Source organism: Macaca mulatta, chromosome 2 (assembly GCF_049350105.2).
Source record: "Macaca mulatta isolate MMU2019108-1 chromosome 2, T2T-MMU8v2.0, whole genome shotgun sequence".
NCBI lineage: Eukaryota > Metazoa > Chordata > Mammalia > Primates > Cercopithecidae > Macaca > Macaca mulatta.
Window position 1 is genome coordinate 32714206 of NC_133407.1, and position 15068 is coordinate 32729273.

Consider the following 15068-nt stretch of genomic DNA (forward strand, 5'->3'; position numbering starts at 1 on the left):
TTGGACAAGGTCCAGTTTCCTAGCATATAGCTTCTAAAAAACCCTTGGAATGTCTGGGGTGATAAGTGTCTTTTTTATGGTTATGAGGCCTCTCAGCTTCAAGATGAGGGTTTGTCACCTGAAAGACCAACGCATGATTAGAGGGCTTTAACTTTTCAAACCCCCCATCCCACAATCTCTGGAGAAAGAAGAGGGACTGCATGTTGAGTTGGCTACCAGTAGCCATTTGTTTGATCATGCTTATGTAATGAATCCTCTATAAAAGCCCAAAAGGACGGGGTTCAGGGATTTTCCAGTAGCTGAACATGTGGCAGTTCTGGAGGGTGGTGCACCCAGAGAGGGAATGGAAGTTGCACGTGCTTCCATGGAAGATGCGTGCCTTATACGTCTCTTTCATCTGGCTGTTCGTCTGCACCCTTTTTTGTGTTATTAATAAATCAGTAAATATAAATAAAGTGTTCCCAGAGTTATTCGAGGTCCTCTACCAAACTAATCAAACCTGAGAAGGAGATAGTGGGCACCTCAATTTGTAGCCAGTTGGTGAGAAGTATAGGTGAAAATCTACTAGTAGGGACTGGCATCTGAAGTAAGGGGCAGTCTTTTGGGACTGAGCACTCTCTTTGAGATCTGATGCTGTCTTCAGGTAGATAGTGTCAGGATTGAATGGAATTAGAGTACACCCAGCTGGTGTCCTCCGGGGAATTGCTTTGTTGCATGAGGAAACAGCCTCCACACATCAAGTACTGGTTTTGTATAGAGTGATGTGTGAGTTGAAGGGAAAAACTGATTTTTCCTCCTACATAGTTGTATGTTATTTTAGCTTGCTTTTTTATGACAGTTTCAGGCACATTTTATATGTTAATTAGACATGCATATAGCCAGTCTCTTTTATGAAGTACCTGTTAAATCTCCTGGGCCGGGCACGGTGGTTCACGCCTGTAATCCCAACACTTTGGGAGGCCAAGGTGTGTGGGTCATTTGAGGTCAGGAGTTCAAGACCAGCCTGGTCAACATGGTGAAACACTATCTCTACTAAAAATACAAAAATTAGCCAGACATGGTGGTGGGCATCTGTAGTCCCAGCTAGTCGGGAGGCTGAGGCAGGAGAATCGCTTGAACCCTGGAGGTGGAGGTTACAGTGAGCTGAGATTATGCCACTGCACTCCAGCCTAGGTGACAGAGTAAGACTTTGTCTGAAGAATAAATAAATACATAAATAAATCTCCTGCCTATTTTTGAGTTGTTTCTTACCTAATTTGCAGCAAGTCTTTTTATATTCTGGATATGAGCCCTTTTTGACCTCCATGTGTTACAGATATCTTCTCCCATTCCAATTTGTCTTTTCAAAATTCTTTATCGTGTCATTAAACATGAGGTCTTAATTTTTTATGCCTTGTTTTTCAGTTTTTAAAAAATAGTTAATGCTTTTGATGTCTTGTTTCAGAAGTCTTTTCCTAACTTGAGTTGTAAAGATAATATTCCATATTTATATATGAGTGCTTTTAACATTTTGCTGTTTACATTTAGTTTTATAATATATTTGCAGTTAAATTTTACATATAATGTGAGATAGTGGTTTGGGTTTGGTTTTTGTTTTCGTTCTTTTCCAAATAGGTACCACATTGTCCCAGCATAATTTAAATGCCCATATTTTGTTGGATGGTTTTCTTATTTTAGAGTTTTAAGAGTTCTTTATATATTCTGAATTCAAGTTCTCTGTCAGATCTGTGATTTGCAAGCATTTTCTCCCAATGCATGCTTTGTCTTTTTATCCTCTTAACTGTGTCTTTCTCAGTACAAGTAAAGTCTCATTTTGATGAAGTTTAATTCATTAACTTCATGGATTTTGCTTTTGGTATTGCATCTAAGAGCTCTTTATGCAACCCACGGTTTTCTCCTAAGTATAATAATTTTAGATTTGGGAAATAGGTCTATGATTCCTTTTAAGTTAACATTTGCTTTAGGTGTTAGGTATAGATGGAGGTTAGTTTTTTGTCATGTGGTTATCCAGGACCGTTTGTTGAAAATATTATACGTTGACTTGCCTTTGTCAAAAATCAATCATATTTGTGTGGGTTTATTTCTAGACATAAATTTTAGCTTTTTAATATCTACAAGAAATCCCGTGAGGATTTTTATTGTGATTGCATTGAATCTATAAATCAAATTGAGGAAAACGGGCATTTTAGCAATAGTGAGTCTTCCAATTCATGTACATGGCATCTCTCATCATTTACTTAGGTGTTGTTTGATTTTTTGGGGGGTGTTTTGTAGTTTTCAGCATACAAATCTTGCAATTTTTTTTTCTTTTTTGACATGGAGTCTTACTCTGTTACCCAGGCAGGAGTGCAGTCTTGGCTCACTGCAACCTCCATCTCCTGGGTTCAAGCAATTCTCCTGCCTCAGCCTCTCAAGTAGCTGGGATTACAGGCGCACACCACCACATGCAGCTAATTTTTGTATTTTTAGTAGAGGCAGGGTTTCGCCATGTTGGCCAGGCTGGTCTTGAATTCTTAACCTCAGGTGATCTGCCCACCTTAGCCTCCCATAGTACTGGGTTTATAGGAGTGAGCCACTGCATCTGGCCCAAATCTTACAAATTTTTATTAGATTTATACTTAAGCATTTATTTTCCTTCTCTTTTTATCTTTTGATACTATTGTAAATGATACCTTTTTTTAGTATAACTTTCACTTATTAATTGCTAGTAAGAAATATAGTTGGTTTTGTATATTGACCTTGCATTCAACAACTTTTCTAAACTTAGTCTAGGATTTTTTTTTTTTTTAAAGATTCCTTGGGATTTTCTTTATAAATAATATGCCATCTATGACTAAATATACTTTTCTTTCTTTTTTCTCAATTGATAAGTTTTTTTGCTTTTCCTTATTTTACTGACAAGTACTTGAGTAGGAGCGGTGAGAGTAGACATTTTGGCCTCATTCCTATCTCAGAAAAAAAGCATTCACTCTCACCATTAAATTACCTGTCAGCTGTAGATTTTTGTAAATACGCTTTATTGGGTTAAGAAAATTCCCCTCTAAGTTTGCTGAAGAGTTTTAAAAATTATAAGCTAGCCGTGTGTGGTGGTGTGCGCTTGTAATCCCAGCTACTCAGGATGCTGAGACAGGAGAATCGCTTGGACCTGGAAGGTGGAGGTTGCAGTGAGCTGAGATCGCGCCACTGCACTCTAGCCTGGGCAACCGAGGGAGACTCTGTCTCAAAAAAATAAATAAATAAATAAAGATCATGAGTAGATACTGGGTTTTGGTAAATGTGATGATTATATGACCTTTCTTTTTATTAGTCTGCTAATATGTTGAATTTACTCCATTTGGTTCTAGTTGAATAAGACTTGTGATCCCAGAATAAACCCCAGTTGGTCGTGATGTAGTACCCTTTTCATATATTGCTGAATGTAGTTTGCTGATATTTAGTTGAAGATATTTACATCTGTGTTGATGGGGGATATTCATCTCTGTTTTGGTTTTTGTTTGTGTTTTCGTAATATCTTTGTCTGGTTTTGGTATCAGGATAATAATGTTGGCTTCAATATCTTTTTATGTTTTGGGGATTTTATTGATAATCCCCTCTTAGTTTTGATACAGATTATTTTTTCCTTTGATCATTCTGACTAGAAGATTACTAATTATATTTATCTTTTCAAAGAATCAGCTTTTGAGTTCACTAATATTCTGTTTTTGTTTTGTTTTCATCTTTGTCATTTTCATCCTGCTTTTTTTTTTTTGCTGGTTATTTTGCCCTTTTTTTTCTAGTTTAAGTGAAAGCTTAAATTAGTGACACCTTTTCTGATACAAACATTTAATACATAAATTGCTCTCTATTGCTTTAACTTTATCCCCAAAATTTTAATGTGTTGTATTCATTTTCATTCCATTCAAAATATTTTTCTAGTGTTCTTGGAGCCTTCCTCTTTACATGAGTTATTTAGAATTCGTTTTCTACATTTATTCTACTTTACTACTGAAATATTCTTTGAATCCCAAATACTTAGCACTTTTCAAATTGTCAGGTTATCTTTCTGTTATTTATTTCCAATTTAATTTTGTTATGGCCAAAGAACATACTTTGTATGATTTTGATTTATTTTAATGTGTTAAGGTTTGGTTTTGGCTCAGAATATGGTTTATCTTAATGTTTCAAGTGCTTTTGAAAATAAATGATATCGTTTGGATGTTTGTCCCCTCCAAATCTCTTGTTGAAATGTGATCTTCAATCTTGGAGGTGGAGTCTAATGGGAAGTGTTTGGATCATGGGGGCAGATCCTTTATAAATGGGTTGGTGCCTTCCCAGCAGTAAATGTGAGTTCTAGCTCTCCTACTTCATGCAACAGCTGGTTGTTTAAAGAGCTTGGCACCCACTCTTCTCTCTCGATACCTCTTTTCACCTTGTGACACCCCTGCTTTCCTTTCGCCTTCTGCCACCATTGTAAGCTTCCTGAGGCCCTCACCAGAAGCAGATGCTGGTGCCATCCCTTTTTTTTTTTTTTTTTTTTTTTTTTTTTGAGAGAGAGTTTCGATCTGTCACCCAGGCTGGAGTGCAGTGGCGGGATCTTGGCTCACTGCAACCTCCACCTCCCGGGTTCAAGCGATTCTGCTGCCTCAGCCTCCTGAGTAGCTGGGATTACAGGTGCCCACCACCATGCCTGGCTGATTTTTGTATTTTTAGTAGAGATGTTGTTTCACCATGTTGGCCAGGCTGGTCTCCAACTCCTGTCCTCAGGTGATCCGCCCGCCTGGGTTTCCCACAGTGCTGGGATTACAGGCACAAGCCGCTGTGCCTGGCCTGGTGCCATGCTTCTTACACAGCCTGTAGAACCATAAGCCAAATAAACCTCTTTTCTTTGTAGATTCACCCACCCTCAGATATTCCTTTGTAGCAATGCAAAGCAGACTGATCCAATGTTCATCATTTTGTTGCATGCTATAAACTGTACAATAATTTTACAAAGTAAATAAGATGTTTTAAGTGCTTTATGCAATGGTTGCACATAATAAAAATCTTCAGGTTTACTCTCCTTTTCTAAGACGCTGTCCACATTATACATAGTTACTACAGGAACTGCCATGTTAATCATCCCCTACTTTCAGTTAATATAGAAGTAAGCATTAAATTTATGAGCAAATTTGGTGAGCACCAAATTAAGCCAGTCAGATATTCTTCTGGGAGATTGAATTAAGAGACTTCTCCTTGGGCTGCTGAAGTTCTAAGAGTAAATGTCAGGTGTTGTGATGGCTTATTCCCTACCATGAAAAAAAGTGTTCTGTGAAGGCAGAAAAATCTGCTCATGTGCAAAGAAGAAACAGAGACAAAAGACAGAGTCCTGAGTATTTCAAGTGTTATATTTCATTTGTTCTTATGACTTAGCCACATGCCTGCCTTTCCTCAATTTTGGTTGTTCAGTGCTCAATTCCAGTAGCTGCTTCAGTGTCCTTCCTGTAAATCAATTTTGCCTAAACTGGTTTAAGTTAGATTTCTGTACCTAGTAATGCTTTCTAATATATATATGTATTCAATAATAGTAATTATTGAGGATGATAATAGAAATGTGTACTATTTATAATTTTTCCTTAAAGTTACATTGCTCTGATAAATGCTAGTGATTTTTCATATAATCTGAAACTTTAAGGTTCCACAGAGGTTTTCAAAGTATGCCTTGGAGGAAAAGGACCATAGCATACATCTTGGAACTGGTTTTAACAGTTATTTTACAGTTGTCTGTTAGAGGTAGTTCTAAAATGTGCTTCATTCTCATACCCAAAATCACTATGGAAGTCTTCTACAACCTATAACACATTAGCATATCATTGAATCATGGCAAGTGTTGTCCACTAACATAATTTGTTAAATCCTTTCTAGTGCCTATAAGGTACATAACTTTAAGCCAGGTATTATGTGGACATAGACAGTTTGTTTTCTCTAGATACTTTTTACCAAATTTTGAAGCCATGACATAAACCCAAAACTGAGTATTAACAAGAATGCCACCTTATATGGTACAGATAATAATGTTGTAATAGGAGTATAGGATGGATAAATCTCAGTGGACTGACATGGTCCTGAAGACTTTGTGAAAGAAATAGAAACTGAACTGGGCCTTGAAGAGTAGAGGGAATTCGGGTAGTGGAAAGACATTCTGGCCAGAGGGAATGTGTACAGATGAAAATGTGCCATGTATTCTGTGTCTGTTATGGTTCCAGCTATTGGTTAGTAGTTTTTGAATATGAGGTTAAGGAGGCAGAATGGAGGTGATTGGTGATGGTGACAACAGCCAGTAAAGGTGATTGAGCAGAGTTGCAAGTGAGATAGTGAAAGTGAAATTGCTTCCAAGTCTTATCTGCTGGCAGGTAAGCCTGTTGGATCTCCGATGTGGTCTGAGAATAAGATCCTGGAAGGGTGATAGTAAATTTTAAAATGACGTTAACTAAAAACACAATGTGAATATTCTCCCAAATAGCTGTAAGAGTACTAAGCATGACTTCTGTACCAGAGTAAGCCAGAATTATCTTGCTTGAAGTAGCTGTAGGTATTCACCAATATCTTACAGAGCTTAAGACTGAGGTTCACCATGAGGCTTCCCTGAGTGCAGATCTCGAGGACAGCAGGATAATCAAAACTTATTTTATAAAGGCGCAAGAGAAGAGTGGATCTGATAAGTCCTAGCCAGGTCCACCTGAGTTCTGGGGACCATAACCTGAGCATTGATGATATGTAAATATTTATCAGGGAAGTTTTAGTCTGATAGCAATAGGAATGGAAGCAAAAAGCATCATGATAGGGGCAAGAAAGAGAGCGACTATTAGGTGTAAATGGGAAAAATAGAGAAAGGACAGAAGAATACAAAGAAAACTGTGCTGTTGACGAGAAAAAAGTGAAGTCAGACTACAGAATGCTTTGAGGGAGAATGATTAGTTTTACGTGGACTGTGATCAAGCTGGTAGAGGAATATTATAAATAGAGGCAGCATAATACATTAACAGCATGCACCTCAGAGTCCAGCTATCTGTGCTTGAGTCTGATTCTGCCACTTCCTATGATCTTGAATGAGTTTCTTAAACTTTTCTGTTTTGATTTCCTTATCTGTAAAATAAGGAGATACAGTTGCATACTTAACCCTATTTGGTAAGTGCTTAAAACAGTCCTAGCAGAAAGTAAGCACTAGGTAAGTGTTAATTGTTTTGTTTGCTGTTACTACTAGTCTTCCTAAGGAGTTATTGCTAGTGTACATGAACATTTTCAAGACCTGGACAAGGGCAGAATTACAGACCTGTATCATTGCTCTAAAGGTTGTGACTGAATCCAACCAAAGTGGATGAATTCTGAGTCACTTTTAAGTATTTTGCCTTGAACAAATATTTGTCTTTCACTTTGTCATTTGTTTCTTTTCACTTCCCTATTATTCTACTTTATATGTTTCCTCTTAGAGCTTGATCTTGAAATCTGCATTAAGGTAAAACTTCCACTGAAAATGTACAAATGCAGTCTTAGTTCCAGATTTAATTTAAGTCACCTCATGGATCTAACCCTTTGCCTGTCCTGAGCTTGGCATCCCACCATAGATACTTTTTCTCACAGCCTCCTTTATTCCTGTTATCTAAGCTTTCCTAGTGTTTTTTTTTTTTTTTTTTTAGCTTGCTTCTAAGGTTCATTGTAACATAATATATAAACTAAAGAATAATTCAGGGTGCTTCTGAATACTTTTTAAACACTTATTTTGAAGAAATTATAGACACCAGAAATTGCAGATGGTACAGCACAGCGCGATGTTTCCATCGTGAGATTCCTTCAGTGGTGATAACTTTTAGTGCATTGTCAAAACCAGGAAATTGATATTGGCACAATACAACTAACTAGACTACAGACCTTAATTTGATTTCAGCAGTTGTTGCAAGCACTCATTTGGGGGAGAGGGGTTGTGTGTGGTGTGTGGTAATTGTGGTGATGGCTTTGTGCATGAATCGGCATTTTGGCACATGTGTAACCACTAGCACATTCAAGATACAGAACCATTCCGTCACCACAGAGAAATTCTCTCATGTTTCGACTACCTGTGTAGCACTTCAGTAATGCACTGTCTCAGCTCATGCCTATGACCCAACCCCAGAGTAATTAACAATCATTGGTCTTATTTAGGCCAGAACTTTTAATGTATTTCACCTTCTGTCTCTCAAGATAATTGCTGTAAGAGCTAAAACTGTTTTTTGTTTTTATTTGGGGAGAGTAAGCAATCACTTTTTGTAGTCCTAATCATATGTATAAAATACCTTTCATAGCACTTATGTAAGAGCTGTAAGAAAAATGTATTTCCTTAAAGGTATATGATTGACAGTCCACTATAAGGACACATGCACACGTATGTTTATTGTAGCACTATTCACAATAGCAAAGACTTGGAAACAATGACAGACTGGATAAAGAAAATGTGGCATGTATACACCATGGAATACTGTGCAGCCATAAAAAAGAATGAGTTCATGTCCTTTGCAGGGACGTGGCTGAAGTTGGAAGCCATCATTCTCAGCAAACTAACACAGGAACAGAAAACTGAACACTGCATGTTCTCACTCATAAGTGGGAGATGAACAATGAGAACACATGGACACCGGGAGGGGAACATCACACACCAGAGCCTGTCACAGGGTGGGGGAGCAAGGGAAGGGAGAGCTTTAGGACAAATACTTAATGCGTGCAGGGCTTAAAACCTAGATGATGGGTTGATAGGTGCAGCAAACCACCATGGCACATGTATACCTGTGTAACAAACCTGCACGTTCTGCACATGCATCCCAGAACTTAAAGTAAAACTTTAAAAAAGTATATAAAGTATATGATTGAATGAGTTCAAAAACTTCAGTCTGGTGTGTATTTAATAATTCTATTTGGGATTATTTTGGAATAATACATTGAGATGTAATGACTTCTAAACTAAACTGACTTAAGAAAAAAAATTTTAATGAGCACCTAGTACTTACAAAATGCCTGGTTATGGGAAATTATTTTTAGAATTTTTATTACGATGCTTCTCAGTTGATTGAATAAGTTATTTTTAATTTTTTCTGTTTTGTTTTTCTTTGTAAAACATGTACCTGTAGAAGACTACAAATAATGAAAAATAACTCTCTTACACACTCAGACCCTAGTCAACAAACTTATTTCCCCAGGGGTAAGATTACTGTGTTCATATTTTGAGTACTCTTCCAGAGATATTTCATACATATTCAAGCCTAAGTGTATGTAGAACCTTTTAACTACAATGGTTCTGAACCTGCATTTTTCGTTTAATGCTGTGCTTTAGAGATTGTTCCATTGATAAGGAACACTGAGGTCTGCTTCTTATTTTACACTGGAAGCACAGTATTTCATTGTGTGGATGTACAACTAGAAGACCTCTCATCTGATATATGGTAGTTGGGAATTCTAAAATGTGATCTCTGAGCATTTCAGTGTGACTGTATTTCCAGCCTTTTTTTTTTTTAAAGTTAGGCCAAGGCTTTTTCATTGGATGTGGAGTCCACTGACAGGTAGGTGTTCAGTGTTCTTTTCCTTGCTCAGACCATACTCAAGAGTGCATTATCTGTAACTTCCGTTTAGACTTTCTGTAGCTGATGTGAGAAATTAGACCCGTAAGAAATAAGCTTAGGGCAAAACCCCTGTTTTTACTGTTTACTGTTTGCCTTAGTGTTTCCAATTATCTCAGCCATACCCAATTCAATAGTACTTGCCTTTTTTCAGTAGTTTGCTTTTATTGATTCTTCAGTTGTGGTAACAAACACAGCTTACCCTTGATAAACATACCCCATCATGGGGGCAGAACTGTATGGGTTTGTTAGTGGTAAACTGCCAGTCAGAATATTTAATGTGCCATAGTCATCTATTAATTTTACTCAGGAAGCCAAGGATATTGGTTAATCATGTGAGTCAGTTAAATAAAGATTAAGAGTTTGTTTGTGTTTTATAATTTTAGGTAATCATTTAGCAGACATTTAAGTTGTTTCTAGCATTTTGCCTCCTATGGTGATTCAATAAATATACTTAATCATTTATCTGGACACATGTAGGCCTTTTAAAAAAAAAAGTCTTAAAATGGAATTACTGTGTCTAAGGGGATCGTCACTTTTTAATTTTAATACATTTTGCTGAAAGAAATCTGAAATATTTTATTACCTAATTTTCAATGTTTAACTGTAGTAAAATATGATATATAAATTCTTTCTTTCAAAATTAGCCAGTTTTATTTCTCCCTTTTCTTCAAATTGATTTGCAGAGAGGAAAAACTGTGTTCATATGAATCATAAAACACATTAATGGGATTTGAGAGGCATTGAGTCATGGAATTCCAGACATCTCTCACACACGGATGACTCACTTTCTGTGTTGTTGTGCTATGTGTGTGGTGTATCTGGTGCAATAGATGTTTCTGAATTTCACTAAATCTGATCATATTTAAACACTCTAGGAAGATTGCTGTGTTAATGAGTAACATTGAAAAGCCTAGGCAAAGTGTCCTTTCTTTAAAAAATGACTAAATTAGGACTCATCTTTGCATGTATTCTGTTACTATAGTGGTTCTGCCTTAGCTCTTTCAACAATTGTTTGTTGAATAATTTCTGTGCAGAGCATTCTGTTTCCTGGGGTGGTATATATTGGAATAAAAAACAAGATCTTGTGGTAATTGTGGTGAGAGAAAGAACTCTTAGCTTATTGAACAATTTAACATTGGCACTATATCAACCTCCCTTTGCTGGAACACCTGTTACAAGGACAAAAGCAATATTAAAATTATAAGAAGAAATGTTTAATGAGACCAGTGGTAATTATATGTTACACACATTCCCCCCCCGCCCCCCACCAGAGAAGATCTTGCTCTGTTGCCCAGGCTGGAGTGCAGTGGCATGGTCATAGCTCACAGCAGCCTCAAGCTCCTGGACTCAAGCCATCCTCCTACCTCAGCCTGCTGAGTAGCTAGGACTACAGGTGCATGCCACCAACCCAGCTAATTTATTTACTTATTTATTTTTTATAGATATGAGGTCTCACTGTGTTGCCTAGGCTGGTGTAGAACTCCTGGCCTCAAGTGATCCTCCCACCACAGCCTCCCAAATGTTAAGATACCTCTTTATAATAATGTCATATACTACAGCTAGGCCTTTTTTGGATTGCCTGTTGATATTTAATCCCTCTTTTGCCTAGCAAGCAGGTTTTTACTTTAATTCTCAATGGCCCGACTATTTTTTCTTAAAGTAATTAAGGGATTCCTAAACAAGAAAGTTATTACAAAGTGAAGTATAATTTTTCATTTGTTTAAATCTTGAAAACTGTAGTAGTATTCTAATATGGTAAGAGGCCCCTCAAATACAGTACCTACTTTAAATAAGTTTATTTCTCTTAATAGCCTGAAAGTCAGTCGTCCAATCTGGTAAGGCAACTCTTTTCTGTAGGATTATTTATTCCAGATCTTGTTGCTTGACAGAATGCTAGTATATTGGCCTACATTTGCATGGTCAAAAGGGCTCAGTTTCACATGTGCCTTCTAGCCTGTGGGAAGCAGGAAGCAAGTAGCCCTGTTCTAGAGTAGTTGTCCTTTTTTATCTCTTGAGACAGAGTCTCGCTCCGTTGCCCAGGCTGGAGTGCAGTGGCGCGATCTCAGCTCACTGCAAGCTCCGCCTTCCAGGTTCACGCCATTCTCCTGCCTCAGCCTCCTGAGAAGTTGGGACTACAGGCGCCCGCCACCACGCCAGGCTAATTTTTTTTTTTTTTTTTTTTTTTTTTTTTGTAGTAGAGACGGGGTTTCACCATGTTAGCCAGGATGGTCTCGATCTCCTGACCTCATGATCCACCCGCCTTGGCCTCCCAAAGTGCTGGGACTACAGGCGTGAGCCACCACGCCCGGCCTAGAGTAGTTGTCTTTTAAGTTGAAGATGACCTGGAAGTTGTGCCTGTTATTAATTTCCACTCACATACCATTGGTCCACACTAAGCAACAACTTCAAGGGAGGCTCGGAATGTATTCTCTCACTGGGTGGCTAAGTGACCAGCTAAAATTTTATTCCTGTGGACAAAAGGAAGAACGTAGTAGAAAACAACTAACAATCTGTCACAAAAGCCTTTATCAAAAATTAAGGATGTAAGTTTCAATATAAGTATTTCTAAATAGTTTTTTAAAGATGCAGCCAAGTCAGTAATACTCTGTTGTAACTTTAGATAGGGTATCTATGAATTAAAAATCCCTGAATGTGACATTACTCTAAAGCCTTGTATCTTGAACTGGAGAGCACTGTTGTTTTCTGGTAGGAGGTCCATGAAACATGCATTAGAGGTAGCTTCTTTTCCTAGAGGAAGATTTGGATGAGTATGTATTTTTTATATTGAAACAGACATGAATATATTTTGGAAATGAAAGTAAAACTGGCAGGAATGTTAAGAAAAAACTTAAAATTGCTTTAAAGTATAATGTCAAATCCCCAGAAATATTTTCTCTTTTTGCCCCTGAGGGTACTCTTGTGGAAACATTTTGATAAGCAAATCTTTTAGTTTGTTAAGGTTTATTTTATTCAATTAGGTTAACAGTTCTAAACTGTAAAACTGCCGAAATACACTGATGAAAAGATTAGTATGAAGTAAAATTTTCCTATATATATCAGCAGCACAAGCATCTTTATTCAAAGAAAATCTAAGAAGCTATTTCATTGTCATTTTAGGTTTTTATTTTTATTCTTTGCTGCACTTTATACCACTATTTTACAGTCAAAAATTTTTTTTTCAGGCTTTTGCCTTAGCAAGGAAATTCCCTGTGTTTTTGTTTTTTTTTTTATTTTTATTTTTAGTAGAGACAAGGTCCTGCTCTGTTACCCAGGCTGGAGTGCAGTGGTGCGGTCATGGCTCACTGCAGCCTCATTCACTTGCATGCCTGGCTAATTGTTAAAAAAATTTTGTAGAGACAAGGTCTTGCTGTGTTGCCCAGGCTGGTCACATCCTTTTTTTTTTTTTTTTTTTTTAATTGGGACTTGCAGACTAGGCTAGAGTTATAAAAGTAATAAGCTGATAGTTAATAATGGCTTGGGGAGGGGATTGCTGTGGTTATTTAAACTATTATTAAAATTAACCTTATTTTAAAACGTATTTCCTACCTTTCCTTATTATCACAGGACAATGAAAAGCGAACCCCATTGCATGCTGCAGCCTACCTTGGAGATGCAGAAATCATTGAACTTCTTATTTTATCTGGTATGGTAACCTCTGAGTAATAAGAACACATTATGTATATTTTTGTTATTCTTAATGTTTCTCAGTCATAATTGACTATTTACTGCATGACCTGGTTGTTCATATTTGTTTTATCAGCTGAAACTTATTTTTGTATTCATTCTATAAATACTGATCACATATCTTCTTCTGGGTGCTTAGAGTACATTAAAGAACAAAACAAAGATTGCTGCCCTCTTGTAGCTTATACTCTGATAAGGAAAACAAGCAATAAATACAAGTGAATTTCATAGTATATTAAATGATAAGTGCTTTGAAAAAATGAAAAAGTAGATCAGGATAATCAAGGTGGGATAAGCATTGTATGTAAGGGTTTTTTTGGTTGTTTTTGTTTGTTTGTTTGTTTGTTTGTTTGTTTTTGTTTTTTGAGATGGAGTCTCGCTCTGTTGCCAGGCTGGAGTGTAGTGGCGTGATCTCAGCTCACTGCAACCTCCAACTCCCTGGTTCAAGTGATTATCCTGCCTCAGCCTCCCAAGTAGCTGGGATTACAGGCACGTGCCTCCATACCCAGCTAATTTTTGTTTTTTTAGTAGAGACGGGGTTTCACCTTGTTGGCTAGGATGGTCTCTATCTCCTGACCTCGTGATCTGCCCGCCTCGGCCTCCCAAAGTGCTGGGATTACAGCAGTGAGCCACCATGCCCGGCCTATATAGGGTATTATATGGAGCAGTTATAGTAGGCCTCATTGAGCACAGAATTATAGGAGATGGTTGCAGTTCTCCTAGGTGGAGGTAATGGTGGTTTATACCAAATACAACGGTGGAGACAGTAAGAAATAGTCTGATAGGAGGTATATTTTGAAGGCAATGCCAGCAAGATTTCTGTGTTTAAATAGCTTTTATCTAACCCTACTTGAGGGCCTGTAAAATACTTTTAGTCAATTACACTCCTTTATTATTTTTTCTAAACCATTTAAGTCTTTACAATATGAAGTAATACTAGAACTGTCTATGATAGAATAGCTCCTATTGTGGTCAGACTACCTACAGTTCCAAAAAAGGCAAGCAGACAGAGTTTAGAAATACTCTTGTTATAGCCAGATGATTGTAATGATATTTATTGGCAAAGGATATGTGTCATTAATTTGAGCTTGTGTTGCCAAATTACGTACATACATGCATAATGAAATTGGATAAGTAGTAGTATTCCTTTGATAGTTTGTGGAAAGGAGGGCTCAGAGGGTGAAATTTTGTGTGAAGATTTCATTAAATAATAACCCAGAGTTTTGCCATTACAAATTCATAAAAATTTAAGAATCCATCTGATTTTTTAAAAATACCTTATTTCTATAACAGATTTCATGATCATATAAAATTAAATATGGTTAAACGTGGACCTGGCTAATATTTTGTTAGTTTATGAATAATTTCACTGCTGACGTACTTCCCTGAAGATGCCTGTTCCTTATTAATTTTCAGCTAAAATTTACTCAAGGAAAGAACTGAGGAGGTTGAAAAAAATTACTTCTTTTAATAATATAAATTAATGGAACACAAGTTTATGGAATTTTCTACACAAATATCATCTAAGAAACAGTTTAGGACTTTGCATAAGAAGTCTACTGCTGCATTTTTTATTTTAACAACAGAATTCTGATAATTTTTGTTTTGTCATAAAGATTATTTTATATGATTCCACATGAAGGGTTTGGTTTTTTTTTTTTTTTTTCCATTTTTTATTTTTACACCTAGGAGAAACTTTTCAAATGCTCAAAGTTGACTTAATCCCTTCCTTTTAAAAGTAAATGTTTGCAAAAAGTATTTTTAGTTACTTGTAGAAGGTTG

The 15068-nt window shown here is 36.8% G+C and overlaps 1 protein-coding gene across 20 annotated transcripts in view; it reads left to right on the forward strand.

Moving 5' to 3' along the window:
* Window positions 1–15068, forward strand: part of ANKRD28 (ankyrin repeat domain 28) — a 191740-nt gene that overhangs the window by 81673 nt on the left and 94999 nt on the right. For all 20 annotated transcript variants that reach the window (XR_013413549.1, XR_013413552.1, XR_013413550.1 and 17 more), the window contains one exon: window positions 13167–13245. Coding sequence is in view for 13 of the 20 variants with exons in the window: in XM_028843660.2 (XP_028699493.1) it covers window positions 13167–13245 (79 nt within the window). In the remaining 7 variants the exon portion in view is untranslated. The remainder of the gene's footprint in view (window positions 1–13166; window positions 13246–15068) is intronic.